Source organism: Nesoenas mayeri, assembly GCF_963082525.1.
Source record: "Nesoenas mayeri genome assembly, chromosome: 9".
NCBI classification, from domain to species: domain Eukaryota; kingdom Metazoa; phylum Chordata; class Aves; order Columbiformes; family Columbidae; genus Nesoenas; species Nesoenas mayeri.
In genome coordinates this window covers 4,159,770-4,187,001 of record NC_137557.1, presented here as the reverse complement: position 1 = coordinate 4,187,001, position 27,232 = coordinate 4,159,770, and the positions used below count along the sequence as shown (strand labels likewise).

The 27,232-nt window shown below is 42.1% G+C and overlaps 1 protein-coding gene across 1 annotated transcript in view; it reads left to right on the top strand.

The window, feature by feature from the left end:
• Positions 1-9,682: 9,682 nt before the first annotated feature.
• GOLIM4 (golgi integral membrane protein 4) overlaps positions 9,683-27,232 on the top strand; it is a gene marked incomplete at both ends in the record, with an annotated part of 29,324 nt that continues 11,774 nt past the window's right edge. The window contains 6 exons of the mRNA XM_080349402.1: positions 9,683-9,869; positions 22,278-22,352; positions 23,629-23,678; positions 24,400-24,453; positions 24,946-25,096; positions 26,629-26,711. Of these exons, the coding sequence (XP_080205528.1) occupies positions 9,683-9,869; positions 22,278-22,352; positions 23,629-23,678; positions 24,400-24,453; positions 24,946-25,096; positions 26,629-26,711 (600 nt within the window). The remainder of the gene's footprint in view (positions 9,870-22,277; positions 22,353-23,628; positions 23,679-24,399; positions 24,454-24,945; positions 25,097-26,628; positions 26,712-27,232) is intronic.

Here is a 27,232-nt window from a genome sequence, read left to right as displayed (position 1 = left end):
TGATTTTACCCCTCGGAATAACACAGCCCTGCTCCAGATGTACTTTAATCTTCCTTACTGCTTTTGCCAAATTTCTGGTTTCTGTTTGCCTTTTTGCTTAGTCCTCTCATCACGACCAATGTGTCTGTGTCACTTCCTCCCTATACGTTCAAAGTTTTCTTGAATCATGCAATATGCAAGAAGAAAAGCCAAAAGGAGAATGCAAGGTTTTTTTAATGAGTGCTATTTTTAAATACAGGAACTTCTGTGGGGCTGTTGGAAAGGGAGATTCCTTTTGAGGAGTAGATAATAAACAACAACGTGCTAGAAATAACCTGCATGTACAACTAGTCCTACAAAACCTCCTGTCCCTGCTCTCTAGCAGGTCAGCATAGGTCAGACTCAGAAAAGCACAAAATGCCCAGAGATAAACAACAGAGAATCAGGTTGACAAGTGCACCTGATTCTGTGAGGATTTGGGATCCTCACCAAAATGCGTGGACTGTCACAAACAATCTGGGACACCGGATTGCTGGGATCTCTTCTTTCTCTTGGTCCCTTCCTGAATTATCAGCCTGAATCATGGTAAATACAACTTGGATTCCTACAGATGCCAGGTGAACTGCCCCAAGAATCAAAACCTCCTCTTTTCAGACCAAGAGGGGTGAGGAGGAAAGGAAAGTCCCTTTGAGTCTGGACACAAGAGGCAAAAGAGCCCAGGGCAGCACAGGGAGGGGAGCTCAGTCCATTCCTGTTTGTTCTTCCCACAACCATGTGAACTGCCGCCCTTTTTTTAACCCATGGGGCACCTTCTTGAGGGACCAGCAGTTCCTCAGGCTGCTGATGACAAGGTCATCTTATGTTTAAAATAGAATGAGTGGAAAATAGCAAGAATATGTTCACAGGATAACAGGATATTCTACTAGGAAGCAGCAAGAGGAATCTAGGTAAGACAAACACTGTCTTTGGGTTTCTGCCAGGATATAAATGCATTTTTGTAGCATTAAATGGTGCCAGGGCACCGGGCAGCGTGCTGGGGTGTGATGATGACTGTACTCCAGCAATGTGATTCCACTTCAGAGTGTGTAATCAGGAGTAAAACCACCGATGCTGCTTAATACCCTAATCCTGCTCGCATTCCTGGTTTACTACCAGTTTTCTGTTACTTTTGCCTAAAGGAATAGTTCCAACAGAAGCTTGTCTTTGGAAGTCATGTGTTTTATAGCTTACTATGAAAAGCAATGGTAGCTCTTCCTGTGCTTCCAACCTTTATGAAGTATTTTTCCATGTTATTAGATGCTAGTTGGTACCACATTCCAGCCTTCCCCTCATGGCTCGCTCTCCCCTGCCCAGCCAAGAATTTGCATGAAACCTTCAGGAATGTAATATCTGACATTGCTGCCCTCTGATAAGTCTTTGTGAATCAGCGAATGCATCGCAGGGCTTTACAGAGAACACCACACAAACACAACGCCCTGGCCTGACTACAGCTTCATTTCCTAAGGAAATGAAATACAATTAAAAAACTAAATCAAACCAACAAAGTCACGCACTCTTAGAGAATGTTCATCACTGCGGCCAGAACACAAGAATGTCTGATAACATTGATGAGTAGATTTTACTCGCAAAGCTCACTCTTTATTACGCAATATTCCATACAAAGGCTCTTCATAGCAGCTAGAGTGCTTCTTTATTCACACTGCAAATGTGCTGTGGAAATGCTTGTAAAACTTTATGAGCTCCATTGCCTCCAAGCACTTACAATTCAGGTATGATTAATAACTCAGGCGTGTGCACACCATCTCGCGTCTCTGCCTCACCTTTCAGGGCAACACTCCAGTTAGATCATGTCACATCACGGGCACAGATTCCCCTATGCCCACCCAGCATGTTGTCAGGGGCTTCTTGTCTGCTAACTCGAAAAGACACGAGTCTCCTTGTAATGGAGTGGTATCAGAGATTTAATTAACTGATTGATTGATGCTGCTGAGCACTCACACCCTCATCACCAATTACTTTATTTCCCAGCCTGACCTGGATGGGATTTTTTTAGGGTGAAAAGCAGCAGCCTGGTTCTATCCCCTCTTCTGGAGAGCTCCCGCTAGATGGCACCGACTCTCTGAGATTCTTCTCTCCACCCTGCATATCAACCTCGCTTTCCTCCAGCTCTTCTCTCCATTTTTGCAGCATTTCCAAACACTGAGCTCATCGGTATTAATAACCGCAAAAACAAACAGCTCCTGAGATCCTTTTTTCCGGTCCTTACAGTGCCACATAGATCCAAGCCAAAAGACAAGCTCTGCTTTTTCGCAGACAAAAATACGAATTTCCAATGTCATTTCTACAGCTAGTTCTAGAGGCTTATTCATATAACCATTAATTACTTCTTTCAGGACCTTCTTTATATAACAACTCCTTAGAGGTTCACAGTACCACGGTATGTTTGGGATTGGAAGGTTCTTTACTTTGTCATCCTCAGTCACATGTGCATAATAAACCCGAACTCTGCAAGAAGATCCATCAGCCCAGACAGACTGACAAGCTGGACAAACAGGGAAAGCTGTGAGGAAAACTGATGTGGGAAATGAGGAAAACTGAGAGCTGTGAGCCAACATTTATCTTCTGGTAAACAGGAGGAGGGAAAGAGAGTCCTGCAAAAAAGACTTTTGAAGGGAATTCAAATAGAAACTGAATCGGGCAAAATGTGGCTCAATGAGGTTTTGGTAGCAAACAAAACAATGGTAATTGTCTCAACAGGAAGCAGGCAAGAGTAATTCCTCACCAATAGGACTGAAGTCATTTTGGGTATCTCAGGCATCAAATATTCACAGTGCACAAAGATGAAGGATTAAGAACACAGTGAAGAGCTGTACACACATCAGTGAAATGGAGAAAAGGTTTGCAAACCTGGGGACCAGGACTGTCACGTGTATCAAGGTGTCCAGCTGTGTGTGTCGAGCCACCTGAACACCAGGACCATGTCAACCCTACAGCAGCTCATGTGGTGAAGGAGAATTTCACTCATATTCTTCAAGGCCTTTGAGCTACTGGTAAGACACAAAAAGGAAACACTAAGCAAAGCAACAACAACCAACTCAATGAAGTCTTAAGATTAGGGGGAAAAAATATACAGAGAAATTGCAGAATTTTCTAAAACATGACAAATTGATAGGGCTTTAACTTACATTAAGGACTTATTTCTTTAGCAAGAGCTCAGCGAGTTCCTAGATGACCTTTCACAAACCAAGGCCTAGACAATGGAAACAAGTATGTATGTATTTAGGTGCTACCACTCCTACCATGTTCAACAGTGACACTTGAAACACAAATTGTTACAAATATTTTAGAAGAAGACCTTAAGGTTTTTCTGACAGGTCTTTCTTAAGCCTAGCTATTTTCTGCACTCCTCTAAACCCTTATATGTTCCTAAATAACTCTGTAAAATTTCTTTGCACTGAAACTAGTTTTGTTTTGTAATGTAAGAGTAAAGCACTTCCAAGACTAACAATTACAACAGATAGTCATGCTTGGTGAGAGAAGCCTGGGCACATTTTCCTGGTGTATAAGAGCAGCACAAAAGCCAGGAGTAAATAAATACAATTAAAATAAAACCAGAATGTACTGATAACCCTGTAACTGACTGGAAAAGCAGTTCCTGACTCTGGCAGGCCATTATAATATGACTAATGGAGATGGAAGCCCCATGAAGACAAAAATTATTGTGACTACGGCTGTTAAAGTCCTGACTTCATTTTAATCTTATCAAAAAGTCCTCTATCCGCATTTCTTCAGGTTTTATACATAAATTCCTGAGTTCTTATTTTCTCATCTCAAATTAACTCTACAAACTAAACAGTTCTTTCCAAACTCTGCTTAAAAGCCTCTATTTCAGATCCTTAAAGAAAAATCACAATGATATCACAGATATGAACATCAATTAAATTTGCATGAATTCATCACTCACTACCTTGCCTTACAGAGCAATGATAATGGAAACTAAAATGAAGATGACTTTTTTCTTTCCTGTTAGGCCAGACAGTTTCACAGCTGCTGGATATCAGACCCTGGCTTTTATTCAGGTGCTGAAAAACCAAAATAGACAAGACTGGAAAAGTCAGGGGATGGAGCAATTCATAATTCACTGACCTATTTACTCCTCCATCTGCCATGGCCTCCAGTCTGGCCAGCCCAATGGGAAATGCACCAGGAAAATGTAATCACTGGGGATTATTCTACATATCAGAAAAAAAACCAATGTCTGTAGTCAGCATTCCCAAGTTCAACATTTTCCTCTAACCCATAAACCATGGAATGCAACTGCTATCTTCTGAAACAGTAAACTGGGGAAGCACAGCCCCAGCTCTTTTATGTAAGTTGCTCATATACAAACCACATCCACCTGTGTGGGGCTGAACGAGCCTTATTGTTGTTTGCATTTCACTTCGTGGTTCTGATTGATCGGCAGGATAAACAAATCACACTGAACCAAAATGCAAACCTGCTGTTAGGTAAACGCCTAAAGCGTCCAATATCCCTCCCCTTAATCGTGAGAGTATTCAAATTATCATTAGCACTCAATACTATTATTTTTCTTTATCTGTAAAGTGCCAGCCCTCAGGAGCACAGGGGCTTCCAATTGCAAGTTTCTTATAAGTTGGATCATCTGCCCATTGCTTAAAGTCAATTCACAACTTAACATGGTATTTAAGTAGTTTAGGATCCTAGTATTTGTTTTGAGCAGCTACAGCAGCTCATGTGGTGAAAGAGAATTTCACTCATATTCTTCAAGGCCTTTGAGCTACTGGTAAGACACAAAAAGGAAACACTAAGCAAAACAACAACAACAACCAATCCAATTAAGTCTTAAGATTTTATGATCAGTTTTTATGGTAGCTGCCATGTTAAGAACAATGAAGCATGTAACAGTATGATCAAATTCCAATATTCCTTAGAAGCTCTTCTGCCTCAATAGGCAACTATCTGGTAGATCTGGTAGATCTGTGGCACACATTGCTCCATTGCCTCCCACTCCTGTTAAAACAACTGTACATTTTAATGTGTTTACTGGCCTGCTTTAATTGTTTACAAAGGATAATGTTTTGGAACCAGTAAAATGGCAAGTCTGTTTAAGTCAGGAAGCACCAGGAACAAGATATTCAAAGTCTGAGTGTAGACTTCTCACTCGTCTCCACTACTAACCATGTTTTCTCACCCCAGTATGGAATGCCATTTGAATTATTCCACATACCCACCCAGAATTTTCTGTCCAGTGTTTTATGTCCATTCCTACCACGAATCCTGCACGATTTAGAAAAATGTGTCTTTATATGCATCCATGAGGTAGAAGTCAGTCAACATCCACTGTTCCACAGCCAGAACTGAGGCACCAGAAAACAAATGTCAAAGCTGCGTTAACTATGAGTTTGGGATACCTTATGTTTGATTTTATTCCTTTTTTCTGAATATTAAGTAGTATAGCACTTTTTATACTAAAACACAACCTCCCTTGTCCCCTCCTCAAATTAGGCCATCAGCAGAGTTCAACTGATTCCTTAAGCGAGACACTCAGACTTCCCCTGATTTCACAAACTGTGACCTCAGGCAATGATAAATTCAGTTTTCCCAGGAGCATTCACCTCTTCAAGTCCAGCCTTTTCATTCCTTCAGTTCTCGACCACTAATAAATGACAGTGAGTGTTAAAACAATCTGTGTACGCATTAGTAAGCTTCAGTCATTGGACAAAAAGGTCATTCGTGTCTAAACATCTGCAGCTGAAATGTACTTTTTAGCTGGAGAGGTAATAACATGTGCCTTGCCAGTACATTCCTGCACTTCTGGCAACCAAAGGAATGGGCTGTGACTTGTATGGGACAACCTTTACTGTACATTTCCATCACTTTGGATCCCCAAATCTGTTGATTGGTAGGATTTAACAAAAAAATAATAGAAGACCTGCTGCTTGATCTATTTAACTGCTGTGTTCATTGGATCATTCCAGAAAAACTTGAAGTTGTTCAATGATCGTTTTTATTAGAAGCTAGTATCTCTAGATACAAAGTAATAACGGAACCAAACTTAGTAAAAGTGACAGTGAAAAAATGGAAGATATGAGAGAAATACATTAAGAGGAAAACAAACAAATGTAAAAAACGTGTAATTCTGTGATGTCTGAGTGGTGGTGAGAACACGTCCCAAAGAAACGGGATATTTCATCCCTCTCTGAACAGGTTCTCTGTTATCCAACTCTGAGCACGTGTAGCCTTTCCTTCTGCTGGGGGACTTACAGGGTTATGCTTTATATACTGCTCCTCTCATTTCTCAAAGTCTACATTTAGCTCAACATCTCTATAATACAAACCAGTTAAATTTGCCTGAAATTGGCCAATGAGTTGCCCAACTGCTTGTCCTTACAAGGCACAAACTGATGGCGGTTTGATTGCACAAGCCTCATTTGCTTAGGAAATTAAGCTAAAGATGATAAATAGGTGTGTATAAGTGCCCGCTCACGAATTCCTTGTTGCAATCTCCGAGCAAACTTCCCATGGTAAAACATGGCTCAGAAAGCACTTATCCCATCTCGCCTGATTATATCAGTAACGTATTCAGTGATTAGTCAAAGTAACATTCATCTCCTAGCAACTAATTTAATGCTTTCTAATATATTACAGTCTCTTTTAGGTTCAAACCTTTCTATTTTGGGTCTTTCGATTCAAATCTGCCTAATAGCTTCACATAATAGTCTCTTGCTGCCAATAAATTCCTCATTTTAACTCTAATTGGTTTGCTCATGAAGAATCACAATCTACATGAGCTGAAGAGATGATGTATCAGTACCTATTACTGAATATAAGTAATATTTCATTAAACAAAACAAGATACTGATTTCCTTTTTTCTCAGCATTTTAAAATGATATTGCCAATTTCTGCAAGCAGGTAAAGTATATTTACAACATAATCAATTAAATGTATTTGGAATAGGTATTAAATAACTAGAGCAATTTGGTGTCCTGTTAAATTTATGATGTCTATTAATCATAATGATAAGCCCAAGCAACTTCCACATTCAGATGAAGTTGCTGTTTAGCCAATTGTTCTCCAGCGAAAAGTCGTCAAAGCTAAAGGCGTAACTGGTTTTATGAAAGGTAATGTAAGCAACAAGTGGAAACACAAGAAATTAAATCATTTGGATAGCTGCAATGCTGCAGCACAAATCATCTCCGGTGATTTCCAAGTCTCAGTCTAGAAATAAAGAATTCTTATTCTGTTTAACTGAGCTCAGTCTAAGGAGCCTGGCAATGCGAGAACACACAGGACGTATCCAGTTGAGTCTGAGAGAGAAATGGAAGCTGGAATTTGGGTGATATTAAGGAACCTACTGGGACTACTTTGTGAAAGCAATGGATACTGTAAACCTGCATGAAAATAAGTCTGATGGTTTTGAACAAAAGTGTTTAAATGTAACTTCAAGAACTTGAGGAAGCTTCTTAAAGGCAAGAGAAATTATATATTTTTAAAGCAACACTGCTTCAAAGCAGCTACAATTTCTTCCTGAGTGTCTAACTCATCATTTTGAACACCTCGGTCCTCAAACAGAAAGCCAGGAATTCCATCAAATTAAAAGACAGCAAATATACATTTGAAATACACTTAAACAGAAGTCATACCAGCTTGTGGTACTGACTGCTATTAATTACTGCTATATGTAGACTATTTGAATAACAAATTTTTAAGCCTCTTTGATGTAGTTCTCCTTTTAAGGCCAGAATAGTGACTGTGAAAAACACAGATCAACAAGGTTGATATTTAGAAGAAACAACATTGGAGTATGACTTTGATTTGTTTTTTTAATTATTATTACTATTATTACATCCAATTTAGGTTGAGCCCTGGTGGTTGTTGTTGGTTTTTTTTGTTTTTGTTTTGTGTGTGTGTTTTTTTGTTTTTGTTTTTCCTGTAATAAACTAGTGGAGATAACTCTGGTGACGCTAATTCTGAAATCACGTTGGTTGAAGATAAACGCTGCAAGGCCCATCTCACCTATTTAACTGGCATTTGGGAGCCCTGCGTTAGCACATACTCCGAATTAAGATTCACCAGCGGCCTGAGCTTGACTCTAGCAGAGGAAAAAGGCAAAGTGCAGCGAGGGCCATGACATGCAGCACCCCTGGGGTGCAATCAGCACCCCAAAACAGCATCCTGGCTTGTATCAGGAATAGTGTAGCCAGCAGGGCTAGAGAAGTGATTGTGCCACTGTACTCGATGCTGGTGAAACCCCACCTTGAATCTTGGGTTCAGTTTTGGGCACCTCATCATAAGAAAGACATTGAGGTGCTGGAGAGAGTGCAGAGGAGGGAATGGAGCTGGTGAGAGGCTGGAGCACAAGTGTGATGGAGAGAAAAGGACAACGAGGGGAGTCCTTATCACTGTCTGCAACTGCCTGAAAGGAGGTTGGAGCATGGAGGGGGTTGGTTTCTTCTCCCAAGGGGCAAGTGGTAAGACAAGAGGAAATGGGCTCAAGTTGTGCCAGGGGAGGTTTAGATTGAATATTAGGAAAAATTTCTCAATGGAAAGGGCTGTCGGGCATTGGAACAGGCTGCCCAGGGCGGTGGTGGAGTCACCATCCCTGGAGGGGTATAAAAGGCGTTTAGACGTGGTTCTCAGGGACATGTTTTAGTGCTGGAGTGAGGTTATGGTTGGACTCGATGATCCTGAGGGTCTCTTCCGACTGAAACGATTCTATGAACAAAGTGTGGTCAATAACCTGTGACAAAAATGAAATAATCTGATGAAAAGTGTAAGCAGATCAGGCGCTCAGTCATAAAACAGGCGCTGCGGGACTTTGCCCCCCATCTCGGGGGCTGCGATCCCTCCGGCCCCCGGGCCCCCCAACCGCCCAGCGGCGGAGCCACCCGGTGCCGCACACTCGAACCACACGGTGTCAACCCCGCTGCCCTCAGCCGGGGGCCGGGCGGGCACAGCGGCCCCAGGACGCCCCCGCACAGGCCGGGCTGCTCGGCGCCGGGCGGGCAGAGCGGGGCGGGCGGCGGGAAGCGGAGCCCCCGGCGGGCCGGACGGACGCGCCGGGCACCCAATGCGCTCCGGCGCCACCGCCCCGAAGGGAGGGGAGAGCCCCGCGGTTGGGCCCAATGAGGCCGCGCCCCGGAGCGGGACTTCCTTCGGGGATCCCGCGGCGGGGGAGCCGCGGCGGAGCGGGGCTGACACGTAACTGCGGGGCCGGGGGAAGTTCCCTTTGTTCGTCTCGGGTGGCGGCGGAGCCACCGGCCGGGCGGGTCCCCGCGGCGGGGCCGGGCGGAAGGAGAGCAGGGAGGCGCCGCAGCCCCGCTCCCGCAGGCCGCGGGAGCCAGCGCCGCCGCGGGGACCGGGACACCGGCCGGGGGCCGCCGCCGGAGCCCGGGCAGCCCCGGGGCCGCAGCATGCGGCTGGGCCGCCGCACGGCTGGTCGCGCCGGCCCCGCTCCGGCCCGCACGCACGGAGAAGCCGCCTGGAGCGTCGCGGCCGCGGCGGTGCCCAGGGGCTGAGGCGCTGGCCGGCCCCTCCTCCCCTCCCTCCGGCCCTCCCTCCTCATCCTCCTCCTCCTCCTCCCGGCGCGGGCCCGGGGCCTCCGATGTCGCCGCCTCATCGTCCGCCGCCTCCCGCTGCTGAGCCGTGAGGGGCGGCGGCCCTGGGGACCCCGCCGGGGACATGGGCAACGGGATGTGCTCCCGAAAGCAGAAGCGGATTTTCCAGACCCTCCTGCTCCTGACCGTGGTGTTCGGGTTCCTGTACGGGGCGATGCTCTACTACGAGCTGCAGGGCCAGCTCAGGAAGGCTGAGGCCACGGCGCTCAAGTACCAGCAGCATCAAGAGTCCCTCTCGGCTCAGTTACAAGGTACTTACCTCGGCAGGAGCCTCTGCCGCCCTTTGCTAAGGCTTGCAGGGTAAATACCCTCCTCCTCCTCCTCCTCTGGGGAAGCCTGGGCTCCAGCTGTCTCACAAAGTTTTGCTCTTTATGTGCTTCCTCCCCTTCTCTCCCTGCAGCCTGTGGGGTTTGGGATCTGACCATGGGTCACATCCTCACCCCGCTGAAGTCTGACATGGGCTCCTAGAGAGCTCCAGCTCCCCCTCACTCCCACATATTTTATAGTGTGACTCTTATTCCTGAGGGACTGCACATCACTTTGCAATCACTGATATAGACGGAGAGGGCAGGTGTGCTGCCTGCCACTCATCTGACAGCACAGACCGCATCCAGTTCTGGGACTTTCATGTGCTTCTATGTTGTCTTAGCAGTATTTTATGTTGCTGAGAGAACATTCAGCTGCAAAAATGCAAGGCTGCAGCTCCTGGGCAGCATAAACCTTAAATAACTCAAGGAGGGAAGGGAGTATTCTAATAAATATTCTTTTTTTAAAGGGTAATTTGAAAGTAAAATTCAAAGAAGTTATTTGGATACGGCTGTTCTATTACTTTTGGAATAGCAGGTAGATCCCTGAAGCATCGGTGCTCTAGGAAGCGCAAGACTGCAGCGCCTCGCTAATTGTCGAGTGCCAGATTATCAGGCTGGCATATTCAAAGTTGAGAGTCAACTTTTAAAACTCTAAATATAGAATTTTGTTTCTCAAAACTCTATAAAACCAGAATGAGAGTGGTCGGGTCTAGCACCTCTAACCGTTCTTAACTTCAGGGTGATCTTCAGCTGTGCTTTTCACTGTGGAAACGTACAGAAAACCCTGCCTAGAAGCACGGTTTTTATGTAGAGAGTACAGAATTTCGCTTATGCTGCTAGATTCTTTTAGTGATTTGTTACTTAAATATATTCAACTCTGATCTGAGACCGTCATTACTTAGTATTTCAATTTCAGGCCATTTCCAGGTAATGCCGTGGAAAAAAAAAATGACATAAACCTTTATTTCGGTAAAGAGAAAGCTCTAAAGGTTTGGCTGGGAGATGGGTATGTGGCAGATGGCTGAAGGGCTACTTTTGCTAGTCTGTGTGTTTGCCAACAGTATTGGAAGAGGACACAGAAACATCTTGTTCTCCAGCTAAAATTCAACAAGTTGGCTTTTTCTGTTGCTCTGGCTATACCAAAGAGGAGCATGCAACAAACTTTATCCTAGCACAGAGGAGAGATTCTCTTGATCCGATATATTGGGTCTGGACCATTAGCTTAAACTTTCCGTGTCTGAAACGTTATTTTTGAGTAGCCACCATCTATCCAGGCAAGTTCATGGAAGCAGCAGGCAACTAGTAGTTGATAATTGCAGTGACAATGCTGCATTTTATACAAGTAATTTCTTGCTTGTTTCAGTGTATCAATGAGAAATGTAAAATAATGGACCAGAATACATTTGATTATCGGTGCAATAAATCCACATGGTTCTGTGATGCATGGTGATGTATCAAGCCTATTAAGCAGATCTTATCTATGTCTAGTATGGCAGCAGTCAACCTTGTTCCAAAAGAAAATTACTAGCAATTAAGTAACAGAATACAAGGAAAATCACAATGTAACAATAAAATTGGTTCTTTGCAGTTTTCCTGTGTTAGAGCAATAGCTGACATACCTAAAAGAGGGTGAGGCTGAGAGCCCAGGGACGCACTACACACAGCAGCAAGCATTAGTTGGGTGCCTGATCTCCCACAAAGTAAGCACGAGTTATGTGCCTGAGGACTTGGGCCTAGTGAGCTAGAAATAAACTTTCCTTCCCTGTCTTTCCCTGTCTGCTTAATGACTCTTTCTGGGATGGCCTGCCCTGTACAGATTGGCTTTTTGCAGTAGCAGCTTATTAATGAGGAGAACACGGGGAATTCAGAACCTGTGACTATGCTCAGCTCACCCAGAGATACACAAGCATCACGCTAACCGGTGACATCAAAACCAATTCTGAACCTTTCCTCTTTAACTTTTTTTTTCTGTAAGCAAAGACTTTGAAACAACGTGAAATGCTGTCAGTAAATCCTGTGTTTGCAGGTGTGGTATCTGACTGCACTTTGAACTTGTGATTTTTAAATGGCCTGCATTTTAAATCAACAATGTTTGTGTTGCCAAACAAAAAAGCCCTCTAAGAACACCTAGGTTACATCTCTTTGCTGTCCTTAACAACACCAGAGATGATTTTTTAATGAAAACAACAAAATATGTCACTGCTAGAGCAGCGCAATGTATGTTTTCCATGCAGCATGATCAGTTTCTCTGTAGATACTGGTCTAGATACAACTTTGGGGCCCAAAGTGTGATGGGAGCACTCTGAAATCCTTTAATCAGGAATCAGTTATAGGGCGAAATCACTGGTATAGCATTGCAGGGAGGAAAAGAGGGTGCTGTATCAAAACGGATTGATTTCTTAGTGTTTACAGCTCTCTGCTGGGTGATTAAATAAGACTGTAAAGCTCATTACAACATGAGGAGGGAACCGAATCTTGGATTTCCACTTTCTGAAGAAACGTTTCATCAGCAGGCTTTTATTGTTTCAAACTACAAAAGATAAAAAAAAAGGCAACTTCTTAAAGTTGTCCTTTTGAGGATGCTGAGGCTGTGTTGCGTGGGGCTGGCCAACTGGACTGAAATGCTTGGATGACAGTGAAATATCACCTGTTTACTGAATTTTGATTGTGCTTTATTGTGACTACTGGTGCCTATAAAGTCAGTTGCTTTCCTGGTTGTACACAGAGAAACATCATTACAGCTTCTGGGTGAAACTTGAGTCTGTTTGTGAAATGCTTAAGGATTGTAGGCAAGTCCTGAATTAATGTATAAGGTCAAGGTGTTTTGGACCTGAATGCCTTTGGTCAGCCCAAGATATTAAGAGGGATCCTCAGATGTAGCTCGAGGTGTAGCCTCCCTTGGCTTCCTGCTCTCCCCTCTGCTGTTTTTCTATCTCTGCACAGTTCTTTAGGTTTTTAATCTACACAGGTAATAAGAACGTTTTTGGTACTTGCCAGTTCTTCATGCTTGAATGAGCAGTGCTTTCTGGTTTTTGCTTGAAAAGCCGGTTGTCTTAGATTTTTATCTTTTTCATTGCCTTGTTTAGCTCAGACACAGCAGGTGGAACAGGCTAAATCTGTACACGTGGGAAAATAGCACTCTCGTCTACCAAGGCAGAATGTACAGATCACTGAAAAATGGTGCAGGAAGAGGTCTTGAAAGTGTTTAGCCCATGCACCTGATCCAAGAATTATTTGTGCCTCTTGAAATAAGACCAGGGTGCAACTGGAAGAATGGCAGACTTGGGGAACATGCTACTAACTGCTTTGGAGAGGCTGGGATCTTAATGTCACCCACTTTACACAGCTCAAGTTGTAGAAGATTTTGTATTGGAAAGCTAAACTTCTCACCAAAAAAAAATGTCAAACTTGGGCATGTTTGTCTCTTTAATAAACTCCTGATGGGTGTGGAGAAAGTCAGGATGCTTTTGTAACCCACAAAGGGAACACCAGAGGGAAAAATTGGAGATGACACACAATTTCTTGGGTGCTAAAAAACCTGGAGTCATTGTTACCTATAAGGTCGTTCATGGAGAACCTGATCTTCCCAGTAAGATGATTATTTTTAAATCTCATTATCTGAGTGATGTATATTTGAAACATGAAGATAATCTTATTTAGTATTTCTTCAAATGATAAAAACAAAACTTCACACTCTTTGCGTCTTAGAAAGATGTGCCAAGCCAAGTCTTAAGGTATTGGCCATACAGGAACAGACTTCAGTTGCTAGAACAGAAGCACGTTGACAGCTGTAGATGAACCTGATCGTATCTTTGACTGCTTTAAGATTTAATGTATCTACAAGTGGGTTTTTAGCCCTTACAGCTTCTATCTTCTCATCCTCTGGGTATTAAGTGTAACCCCTTGTGTACTGTTTTAATCTGTTTAATCTGTTTGAATCCCTAATCCTAATAACAGCCTACATCTAGTGCCTTTTACTACTTTAATTTTCCTGCTCCTTCTCTTGGAGTCTTAACATATCTGATGGCCTCAGGCAGCCCCTGTGCAGACTGTGATCCTAGGAGCCAACCCAACAGGGACTCTGAACTTTGGAGTTTGGAGGTTGCCTGGCCGTGGACAAGGTGTGGATGTCCTCAGAGCTCGCTGATCCAGCACTAGAAAGCACCAGTTGAAAAGCAAATGTAGAATCCCTCAGTGCCTGTTGTGCCGTTTGTCCTAAACCGAGGTCCCTCCTTGGAGGTGACCTGCTAGAAGTTGATCAGATCTACAGCAGCTCAATGCATAGAGACTTGCATGATGCTTCCCAGTGCTAGAGCATTGTTTTGTGTAACTTTAGTGGCTAATATTTATTATACTTGCCCGCATGCTGATTAAGTAGATGCCAAAGCTATTCTTAGTGAAGTCCACACAGATGCAGAGGTACTTCACTATCTCACCCCTCTTTTATTGTGCTCTATTTAAACTTGTCCCTTAAGCTGTCAGAGCTGGGAAGAACTAAGAGATCTTTTGATGGTTTATTTTTCATATGCATCATACAAGTAGAGCTACATCTACACTGCTCCTATATGGTTTGGTTGTTCTCCTTGATAACAGCAGCCTGAATTCCTGTCAGTCCTATTAGTTTCAGATTGCACGTGACACCGGGGTGCTTATTTTGCTAGTGTTTTGGTGCTATCTGAGATCCGAAAGGCCTGTGGTAGCACGGTAATGTAGCGGTTCATTCTCTATGTGCTGTTGATACATGGGCGTCCTTCAACACCATGTACAGCATGGTGTGAAATGGCAAATATAGCATCCCTGGCCTCCGAAAGTGGGATGTTTGGGTTTGTAACCTCATCTGAGAATCTGCCTTTTGTACTTCTATTCTCATTTTCTAAATACTTAAAACACATTAAGCGCTTGAAATCATTTGCGCAAAATTTTAGTATGGGAGATCCATATACTGTAAATGTGTATTCATCTATGCATTTGTATGTACATATGTGTATAAAATGTATATTTAGATAGTGCAGCTCTATCTGAAGACTTCAGGTTATCTGGAATTAAGATTTCTTCATAATCCAGGTACAGCCAAGGTGCTGGATCTTTGTTCGGTTCAATTGACTGAGGGAGCTGCTTTATTGCTCCCAGATCCACAGGGAGCAAGAGTCCCAGCAACTGACTTCTATGACTAGAAAGATAAATTGAGCAAATGCCCATATTCATATTTTATTTCCATTCCTGTAATCCATGCTCAAATGCCCTTAAATCACTTGTGTACAGAAATACTTCCAGGATAAATTTCTACTAGTGCTGCAATGTCACATCTGCTCCCAGGTTGGGATCTGGGCTGAGGATCACAGAGCACATGGTCTGAAGGAGCATCAAGCAGCATGAGGTAATAGGGAGGTTTTGTTCCCTGGGCTGTGTTCTGTGTTGTTCCCTCTCCCTGGTTTAATATTGGGCCTGGTAGATAACAGGCTGATACGAGATAGAGCCAGCGTCTTGAAACTATTTGTTACTGATGATGATTTAAGCTTTTTAAAGCCTCTGAGTGATTGATCACTCTGGGTTTCTGAACACTTCAGAGCTGAGGGAGGTGAGATGGGTGCATGCTTTGGTGGGTTTGCATTCTGCTTTCTTCAACAATCATCTTCTGTCACGTATTTTCTACCAGGAAAAGGTTTGACAGAAGCTTCTGCATCACCTAAAACATCACTGGAGAGACCAGTAGAGAAGCAGAGGATGAAACAGCCATGGTCACAATCTGACAGTTGTAGCTGCAAACCGAGCCAGAAATCCTGTGGCCAACAGCGTGGCTTAAGCGATACCGGGCTGTGCAAAGCCCATGGTGTCAGAAGAGGATTAGGGTGGTTGAGACTTTGTGATTGTACTGACAAAACGTAGAAGTTAAAGTTCGAGAGTCAGGCACTCGGAGCAGTTCAGTTAAGATAATTGCTTTACTGTTAACACCAAAGCCTAAACAACGGACTGGAATGACCTCCTACGTGAGCAGAATTGATTGAATTCTTAAATATGACATTCCAAACACATTGTCTCATCGGGCCAGTCATTTTGCTGGGCAGGATCCAGACTTGTCAGCCTGGGTGGGACAACCTTGTGAGTCAGGTTTCCACCCACACTCTGAGACTGGACTGTGCATTATAGTAACTCTTCTATAGCAAGGAGGATATTGCCAGCAATTTGTGGCTAATATAGTTCACTTTGCTCTGTTTGGAACAGGATCCTTGCAGAGCAAAAGTAATTAAATCCATCCTGCTGAAAGTCAGGTGCTGTTTTGAGGTTTAAGGGTAATGAAAGCTAAATAATTCAGCTTACTGGAAAAAAACAAACTATACAGAACAACTAATGAAGGCAGACTCTTTTGTTGGGTGATTTTTCTTGGGATTTTTAGCATTCAGGGGCATGAATTTCTAGTCATGTTGGAGCCTGAGGTAAGCACCTAAGGAATTCAGCCTGGATGCTGTTCCTTGTTTCAAGAAGGGGCTTCTGAGCTGGATCCAATTCTGATCTTTTTCTGGTGATCTGGCATAAACCAAAATGCCCAAGATTTTCTACTATGTATCAGTGGTTGGACTCAATCCTGAGCGTCTCTTCCAACCGACACGATTCTATGATGCTCTATGATTAATTAAGAAATAAACTGCAATTACTCCGCCTTTTCCTCTACATTTTTCCCCGGCTAAGGTATCTGAAATTAGCCCAACATTTTATTTTCCTAAGGTGACTCAGATCCCCAAGTTTGTTGGTCGTTTCCAAGGCTTAACTACAGGGATGTTGAGATAAGCGTGGCCTGTTTCTGCTCCTGTCCACGCCACCACAGTCAACAATGCCATTTGCAGTGTCTCAGTGAATCTGTCACACTCAGACATGTATATTGAGGTTTGACAGTCATCTTCTGTTACCAAAAAAATAAACTATGAACCACTAACTCAAACTATTGATTTCTTTATGCTGGTTTTCAAAACATACAACGGGAGCTGACGCCAAGTCCTCTGTTAGAGCTTTCAAGAGCTAATTTAAGGAAGCGGTTTAGCAGTTTTGTAAGGTGATAACCATAACTATTACAACCAGGTTTTGCCATATTCCGTTCTGAGAAAACTGCAAATGTATGTTTCAGTTAGGAGAGATGTTAAAACATATTTAAACATAGATTACGTTGGGTTTCTTCAGTGTTGATTTTGCACTTGTTTCTAAATATATATATATATATTTTTTTACATAGATCCTAACACCATGTAGCTCGAATCACTGGATTTCTGCATCAAACTGAAAATAAAGTCAATTTTTGAGGGAAAGCACTGGCCATTGTTTCCTGGAGCTGAGGGCTGAGCAGCCCCAGATATTCATAGATGATACGAGAAGGAAACTTGTCCCTGCAGCTCTTCTGAGCATTTGTGTGTTTCCTCCAAAACGATCTGGTGCGTCGTGACAAAAATGGCAGAATAACAGAGATGAAAATCATACAAAGAAAAGGGAGTAGATTGTTTTGGTTTTTTTTTTAGAAGTAAATCTGCTAACCTTAAGAAATTTAAGTCAAAAATCACTACACAGATTTTGTTTAAACGCTTTGCATTTATCATCACTTCAAAAAATAAATCTGTAGAAAAGACAGATGTATACCCTGTTTCTCTGAAAATAAGACAGGGTCTTATATTAATTTTTTGCTCCAAAACTTATTACTTTTTTACATGCATAGCTGCCTGAACACTATTTAGATTGACTTTTTAAATAACTAGGGCTTACTTTCGGAGTAGGACTTATATTCAAGCATCATCAAAAATCCTGAAAAATCATGCTAGGGCTTATTTTTGGGGTAGGTCTTATTTTTTGGGAAGCGGGGTAGGAAACAGCATATGGCAGGTGAGATGCTCATCTGCCCCAGCGTGTCATAACCACGGGTGGCACCCAAGCTTGGAAGAAATCTTTCCTGGGCTAGAAAACATGATCTCCTTCCTAATAAGAGTCATGTCTTGAAGCCTTTTAGGGATTAAATATTTAATCCCATTTAATACCCCTCCTCAAACTTTTCTTTCCAGCAGCAGCTATTCCAGTTGAATTCTTCTTCATGACAAATACTTCCCTCTGTCCCAACGTGTCTTGCAATTTGTTTTTAAATCTCTTGTTTCCTAGAGGTGTTCTTGGCTTCTAAGAAAGGGAGTATGTGAGGCATTCTATTAAATGTAGATGTTTCCTCCTGTTTAGACATCAGTTTTCATGTCATCCTTATAATTGAATAGAGGCCGCAACCGTTTCTTAGAAATATCTGGTTTACGGGCACAAACGTCTCTCTTAAAATCATTAAAACTCTCAGCGACATAAATGACAAGAGAATTAGGTCAAAGCAGCGGGTATTTTTAAGGTTTAGTTTGCCAGTTGGGATTCTGCTCTTCAGCAGTGACCAGCAGTAATTTGACAAAGCCATTACCTGGTCATTCTTGGTGTAAATGGAAAAGTGTAGGGGTTTATTTTAAAGTCAATGCAATGGTGATGCCGCACATGGTGCTGGTGGTGGTTTTCAGTGAATAAAACGAGAGCAGTCCATCCCTAAATTCTTCCAGAATTAAGCCAGAAAAACACTTGTTTTTCGCACACAGTTTCACGTTATCTTAACTTCATTTCTGTTCTTTTCGTATAAATTCAAACCAGAAAACCTCAAGGGCGTAAAATATGACATAGCTTAAATATTTTGTTCAATATATTGTAAATCTATGGTTTCTATAATGTAATTTTCTTGCACTATACTTAAAACACAGTTTTCCTAGCCTGTTTTTTGCTTCCATTGTCTCTTAGATGTTTGCAGTGTCACCGCAATATCCATTTATTGCTGAAGTCTCAATTGAGAGTTTGTGAACTAGGTGGCGTGTGTACTGTGAGCAGGATGGTGGGGAAGCCTGATACCTGTCCAGGAGTTACCCGCAGCCTGAGAATCTCTTTTTGATAAGATCATCGGTGGTGAAATAATGGATCTCCTTGTTTGAAACCAGATTCCCTGACTTAATCACATGCAGAGCTGGAAGCTCTGAGTGCAGATCTTGTCATATTAATAACGTGTTCTCCCAGAATGAAATGTTAGCATCCCATGGGTCAAGAAATCTCTCCCGAGGTAATTTGATTTATTATTGTCATTTGACTAGAAAATCCATCCTGTATCTCGTATTGAAGGAATTCTTCTTAGCTCATGGAAACGCTTTACTCTTAGAAAACCTATTTTTGTGGCTTCACATTTTAATTGTGGCAAGAATTGGAAATTAACTGTGTTTTTATGACAAGTCCGTGTTGTACAGACCCTCATAGTGTTACTAGAAAAGTGCCAGTGTGGTTTACCACACGCTGCTGGTTCAGTTCAACTCTGCCATAGTCCGAGAGAAAATAACACTAAATGTTGCCAAGGCTGCTGAAATCTGCTGGTTTGAAATGACAGATATTGCTGTAAGCTCAGAGAAAAATTGCAGAATTGTGTAAGAAACAATAACAATGAAATGAATAAGATTCCTTGCATCATGTATATTTAAATCCCAATGTAATCTTAATTTTCCAGTGTGTAAGATAGTGGGAGCTGGGCTATTTTAGAGTCTCAAATCGTGCTCCTGACAGACCAAATACCAAAGTAACACAGTTGCAGAATTGCTGATGGTGTAAAATAGGAAAGACTTTCTTTTAAATATACAATAATGGCTTGTTGTGCTTAATACTAGTTTTAGTGCTTAGAGGTGCAAAGCAAAGAGAAATAACCCTGAGTGCTAAATAAACTCGCTTTCCTCAGACCCCCGTGTTGCAATTAACGTTCAGCAATGGTCAGAGTGGTGTAACCTTCTGAGAAGCTATAAAGGATCGTACCCTCCTTCTCCTCCACTTTCTGCTTGAGAAAAACCTGAAATCAAGGGCTCGGTTTAGTGGGATCAGTTCAAGAACTGTTAAATATTTCCTTGCTGAAGGTGAGAGGTGTTTTAACCAGCTGTGATGTTACCACTTGTTTCTGGGCTTTGAGGCTGAATCACCTCTCTGTGGATTCGTTATGTTCTTTGTTCATGTAAGTTAATTAAATAGGTAACTTAAATAATCACACTGATACCAGCAGTTATTCCAGCTTTAGAATAGCGCATAATAGCCATTAGATGACAATAGGTAACTCATATTCAGGCTGGTAGTGAAGGCGAAATCCCCTGCTGTAGTTTGGACTCTTGGCTAGGAAGTTCCTATCAGGTGGGAAAAATTGATGTCTATGAGAGAGAAACGCCTATATGTGCCTACAAAATCTAAAGGAGCAAGTGAGAACATACAGGAGCTGTAAGTTCTTCATAATTATTCTCAATAAAAATCTTCATTATGTTGCACGGTGTGGGCTTTTATCAGAGAAAAATATTAATGAACCAACCAGCAAATGAACTAGAAAGGGAGAGGGGCAGGAGGAAGCTTTTTTTAGCCCTTTTTGTCTGTCTGAAAGGCTGTTTTAAGACATTGCAGGTTGGTTCCAGGACTCCAAAGGTGGTCGGGAAGGAGGCAGCGTGAGGCTGCGCTGGGTGACAGCAGCAGAGCCAGAGCTCAGCAGAGATGCTAAAGCCCAAACTATCCCATTCTCTTTTCTCCTTGCCCTTATCATTTCGGGTTTGTACTGTGGGGTTTCCCACCCCCCTGCTTGTTAAAACCCTGGGAGGAGCCGAGGAAGCCACTCTTGCAGACAAAACGAAATGGAAAGTGTTACCTCCAAAATCTCTTTGTGGTTTAGTCTGTTTGCCAAAAAGCCCATTTCCACCCTGATCGCGTGGGATGGGAAACCCATTATGGATTTTCATTTCTCTCCCGCGTTACTCTGCCAGAACCGCTGTTGCTTTGCAGTGTAATTCACCTTTCGCATCTTCAGTTCCTAAATAGAACCATTACTGCAGTGCTGCCGTTTATTTTTTCCTCCTCTGAAAGCTTACTCGGTGGTGGCTTTGTGAATATTCATGACATCCTTGTTTTGGTGCCGAAGATGTTGATACATTAGTTCATCTTGACTGATGCCCTTGACTTTAGAAGATAAATAGCAAAGTAGAGATAGGTGACAAGGATTGATTAACAATCCAGCTTCCAAGCCAGAACATAAACACTTGTAGATAAGCCCGTAGCCTGCAGAATGTACTTGGTGGAATGAAGAACATGTTTTAAGGTGCAAGAGGAGTTTTCTGTGGCTGCCAAGATACAAATCATTATTTGATGCTTCCTGTTAAAGGTTTGTGTTCACCAATGGGTTACTCCTCAAAAAATGAGTTTCCCCGTTTTGAAGGAAAAAAAAAATCACACGTTCCATTCATACAAATTAATAACTCTTTTAAAGAGTGTAAATTCTAATTTCGACAGCGAAAAGCACTTGGGTTAAACTGAGCTTGAGCAAATACAATTGTATGTTTGCAGGAGTTTTAATTAATATCTTTGCTGCAAACTTAGGCCATTTCAGACCGGGATCCTTCAGTCTGGTGAGTGAAAGAGTCAACGGGGGCTGATGTGCCCCATGGCTTGCAAGAGACATCCAAAAGCAGATGTTCCAAATCTGAGCGGTGGGATTCTACCAGAGGATGTTGGATGGCCCATGTACACATGGGTACAACAGACAACAAAGCAAATCCATAGAAGTATGATCCGTTTTGGAATGGTGTGCGCAAAGGACCCATGGGTGCCGCAGTCTTTGAGAGTCATAAGGTGCTGGGAGACATTGCCAAGGAAATACTAAAACTCCTTGAGTGTTTTCTGTATTAAGCTCCTGTCAGGTGCTGAGAGGTGGCACATTGATCTGTTGGACCGATTGATATGACTAAGAGTGGTTGTCATATCTAGAAATCTAGAAAGAAGGTTGTCTGTGCTTTCAGTGATCAGCCTCCCAATCCCTGACATTCTGTGATTCACAAACAGAAAAAAACGGTCACAGAGAACTGACTTGTCCAAGTTTTTGGAAGGATTTCGGCCTGGATGGTCTGGATTTGCTCACCAGTGAGGCTGTCCTGTCTTATCTCTTTGTCTCTTTACAAACACGGATGAAAACATGGGAAAATGTGAAAATGCACACCTAAGGAAAGAGGATTTGGTAGCTTTTGTGTAGATCCACCGCAGCTGATGGTCTCCATAAACAAATCACTGAGCATGTTATCACAGCCTGTGTTTGTGCAATGGAAACAACCCAGAATTCGGGATCAATAAACCACGCTAAAGAAAGAAAAAGATCCTGCTCCATATGCTACAAATGGTCCTTTATCCTGTGACCTCATTCCACTTGTATTTTCCTGGTGGATTCAGTGCCAATGCTCGCTGGGTGTGCTGGTTTTTTGTATATATGACTTTAAAATGAATTGTGTACAAATTTTGTCTTTTCAGTTGTATACGAGCACAGGTCAAGATTAGAGAAGTCATTACAAAAGGAAAGGCTTGAACATAAGAAAGCAAAAGAAGGTAAAGAAGTGCTTTTCACTTGGATATTTAAGATAATTATTTTAGAAAGTAACTTCAGATGTATTTTGTTCAATTTTAAGTGAGTTGCTAATATATAACACATTAGCAGGACCACCTTGGCAGATGGTCTTTTAATCCATCCTTTTCATTTGCTTTTTTTCAATCTAACCTTTTACAGAAGTAATTGTCTTTTTAGTACTGTATACAGATCACTGCAACATAGCATGCACAAAGAATATGTGTATATCAATATATATATAAACTTGACATGTGTGTGGAATATGGGCATGTGTAAATCCTCCTCTGGCATGTTGATAATATAAAACTCATACTAAAACCATGGGATGTTTTCCTGCATTCCATCAAGATGAAATTCGACTCCAAATCAGTATTTTTACACATGCTTAAGGGTAAACACAGACTTACATGCCTTTTTCTAATTAAAACTAAGTTCTAGGTGTGCGTGAGGGGGAAATCATAGAATCATGTTGGTTGGAAGAGACTCTTAAGGTCATCGAGTCCAACCATAATAAATAACCAGATAATATGTTGGTTCACATTGTATTTCTCACACCTCAGCCCTCAGTGAAACATCAGCAGAATGCAACCCTCTGAGTTTTCTTTCATTGTTCTAAATGCACTACAAATTTCAGGTTACAGCCTGTATTCTTCCTAAAACCGAGGGCTGGGCCGCTGAATTAAAACAACTTTTGTTGAACGTAATAAACATGTAAGAAATTGTTCTTACCGTGAGGTTCTCAGCAGGTTTCTGGTGCCATCTAGTGTAGAGCTGCCCCATCGCTCTGCAAAGGGGAATCGGCCCTTCATAATCCTGAAAAGAGGATCAGGGAACAGAAGGGGAATTTCTTGTTTTATTTAAACTTAGACTAGACTTTCACACTTTTTAAAATACATATCTTTTTTATCTTAATACAAGAATGCACCGTTTCTGAATGTCCTTTTCATTTTGGACAATGCTTCTGGGCCTCGTGTAACAGATTTAATTACCCATCCGTAGTCTTGAGCCTCTACTAAGATACGAATCTTTTTAATGAAAATCTTTTATAAAACTACGAAACTTAATATTTTGTCAAAATTTGAGCATTTTGTTAAATTCCCCATAGTTGTTTTTATTTTTAAAGATCTTTTGGAAAATTGTAACTGCATAAGTATTCAGCTCTTAAGAGAATGTATGTATGCAACAGTTATGTTATTTACATACAGATTCTAATCTCCTTGGCTTTTTTTCATCAGTGTTTTCTCTTTTATGTTGTAGATTTTCTTGTTTATAAACTAGAAGCACAGGAAACGCTAAATAAAGGGAGGGTAAGTCATCATTCCCGGTGCACGTTTTTAGAGGTTGATGCTATTTGAGTTGCAAGAAAAAGGAAACGCGTTGCAATTACAACTGTGCAAAGACGTCTCACAAAATCCTAATTGGAAGAGCGCTCACTTAGTCAATTTGTACTCTGCATGTGTAAGTGCTCTGCAGTTCCTAAGTATTTGAACTGTAATAGAGATCCTAATTATCTTTCCAGAAAATTAATTCAGAAAATATCCTCCTGTTTTATATAATGGTAGTTCAAATGTAATGCTAACATTTTTAAGGGGCAAGGGGAATAATGAAGCATTAGAAATCTTTCTGTAGCTTAGTCCACAGGGAAAAGGACAGCGACAACTTTCTAACCCGTGGTCTTTGAACTGGAAAGTATAAAAACAGCCAGAAAATTTGGTTTATATGCCAAGTGCCAGAAGGAAAGCTGGATCTGGCAAAGGACCCAGAGACCTGTAGAGAACTCTTTATAAAGCAAGTAAATTAGGGTTTTATGGCTACTTCGTATTGAAACTAGGGAGCAGTTTGTAAGTTAAAACACGTTGTTGTTGCAGTAACATATGATTCCTTGCTGCATTCCAAAGCACGTGGAGAGATTAATGTGTTTCCTGGGGAGTTGTGTCCCTTGGCCTGTTACTCCTGGATCCCCGCATATCCTGAGGCTGCAGGAATGACAGAATTGGTCTGTTTAATGCCAGGGTTTTTGTTTTACAGCAAGACTCAAACAGCCGATACAGTGCGCTGAGCGTCCAACACCAGATGTTGAAGGTGGGTCACCGAGTCCCCTTGTTTCACAGGACACCGGTGTCAGGGACATGTGGCCTCGCTGGCTTCTGGTGACGTTCTGCAGAACGTCTGTCCATCGACAGTGCCTTCCTCTTACAACAGCACCCTTAAGAGATTGTATACTGCCCTTTTACCTAGTGCATAATTTATCTTATCAAACGCAATTACTCATATGGACCACTGACTTATCAGACTTTACGTAGTTTGGCATGTAAGGAACTTCTTAGACAAGTTCAGCAGGTCCCAGTGGGACAGGGCAGCTGTGGGGTGAAGTGACGTAGCCCCAGAACAGGAGACTGCTCATCACAGATCATTTTGTGTTGAGATGAGCTGCAATATGCATGCTTTGAATAATAAACTTCTTGTTAGGAATGCTTCCTGTTCATCTGGACTTATTTACCAAATTGCCAAAGACAGTATTAGCCAGATATGCAGATAACAGAACTGTTCCAGTGTCCGAATTGCTATTTGCAGAGTCAACACGAAGAACTAAAGAAACAGCATGCTGACCTCGAGGAAGATCACCGAAAACAAGGAGAGGAGTTCAGCAGAACGTTCAGCGATCACAAGGAGCGATACCTACAACTGCAGCAGGAAAAAGAGCAGGAGATCTCTAAGCTGAAGGGTACGTGCAACCTGTGTCTGGCTGCCCACGGTAAAATGGGCATTTGTCAGTGTGTTTTGTGTGACGTGAGACAGAAAGGCACTGTCTGTTCTCACTCACAGGGCACTCAAGCATCTTATGCCCCTTATAAGCTCCATTTCATTGATGATTTTCTGTGGCCTCTTTCTGAAATGGATTCATACGTCTGCTTCGCGTTTCTATCTAGATTTGAGAAATAGTAAGAAACACAGCACTCAAAAGCCCATCAAGTGCCAGAGTCTGCTTTATGCAGTCTTTCATTTTTAGTTCAAAGTTTTAGTTCTAAATACCTATGGAAATATAGTATTTAGAATGGAAATACCTGGAAAATAGGTTTACCTCTTTACCTTTCATTTACAAAAGAGAGCAATCTAAGAATATTTGCCACTTCCATCAGAGATTTGAGTTTCTTAATTAAGTGACTTTCCATTTTAGACCTCACTTTTTTCTCTATCACCTTCTCTGAAACACGTTGTATACTTAGATGATGAATTCTTCATTTTTTATTCTTAGCCTCCAGTTTCCTATTAAAGAGATTCTTTGCAGCCTGCAGACCTCTCCAATCCTAATTGCTCAATCACACAGAGCAAAAGGATGAGTGTCTCCCCATCAAGGGCCTTCAGCCACATTCTGCCATGAGTTGGTTTTGGGGCCGTCTGCAGTTTTGTTTGCAGGGGGAGGCTGTGTTTATTAGTTCTGCCTTGGCATGACAGCAGGGATGGAGTCACAGAGCTCATGGACCGAGCTGAGTTGCTGCCTGGCCCCTTGGAGCATGGGAAGAGCTTGCCCGTGTCCGCTCGCAATATTCCACATCATGTCCAAAGCGGGAAGAGAAGCCCCTCTCCCCAGGCCCAGAACGGAAAAGCTTAAGGATTCTGGCCATCTGGGCACCTCTCCTAATAGAATAACTGAGTCCTAAGACATTAAATTCTCACTTCCCAGATGCAATGTGGGGGAAGAAAGGACCGTGGCTTCCTCCTCATATTTTAAGGATTCAGATGACCACAATGAATTGTGCTGTCTGCAGTCCCCATTTTGAGCAGGGCTGCAGAATTTCAGCTGCAGACTGGCTATGCTAGTGTAAAATTTAACGAAATTTTACAGTTTTCTACTTGAAAATGTAAGACTGGGAAGAGATGTAACGTAAGGTTCAGATTGGATATTTGGAAAAGATTCTTCCCGGAAAGGGCTGTCGGGCATTGGAACAGGCTGCCCAGGGCAGTGGTGGAGTCACCATCCCTGGAGGTGATTAAAAGGCGCTTAAATGAGGTTCTTAGGGACATGGTTTAGTGCTAGAGTGAGGTTATGGTTGGACTTGGTGATCCTGAGGGTCTCTTCCAACCAAAATGATTCTATGATTCTATAAACAAACCTTACAGTTATTCTAATGCATTTTTACTATAGCAGTTGTGTAGGATTTCACATAGCTTGTCTTAGAGTCTTAATTTTGGTGCTTAACTTAGTATTATAAATCAGACAGGGATTAAATTCTGTGTGTCATTTCTTTTGAACAGAATCCCTGTATAACTTACGGGAGGAGAACAGACAGTTGAGAAAAGCTCACCAGGACATTCACACCCAGCTACAAGATGTCAAGGTAGGCTTGGCTTTGCAGACAGTGCTTAAGACCATTAGGAAAAAGAAAATATTCCTGAGTTTCAAAAGGCCAGAAATGGGCTGTGCTGAAGACTTGTAGTTTCTGTTATGTGGCAAAAAGGAGAGCAATGTGGCTGGACTGCATTTCTTGTCTTTTGCCACCTGCACTTGACGTGCACGCTCATTACAAAAATAAATAATTGGATGAGAAGCGTTCAGTATAAAAATTGGAATTGTAAATTTGGCTTTGCAAGTTAAGGATTGTGTTTTGGCAAACCAAGCTTGCTGAAATCAATGTTTTCCAGCTCTAATTTTTTTTAAAACCTTCATCAACATCTCCAGCTTTTAACTTTATTTTAGTTACACAAAGTCTGGCCTCCAAATTTTCTTTCCTGGCATGCTCGCTTTCCCTGCATTTTTAATATGCGTTCCATGTTAAATAAATAAACGCTGTCATTCCAACTCAGGATTTTCTTTTCAAAATAAATTGAATTATCTTCCTAGTTCAAAATCCCCCAGGCT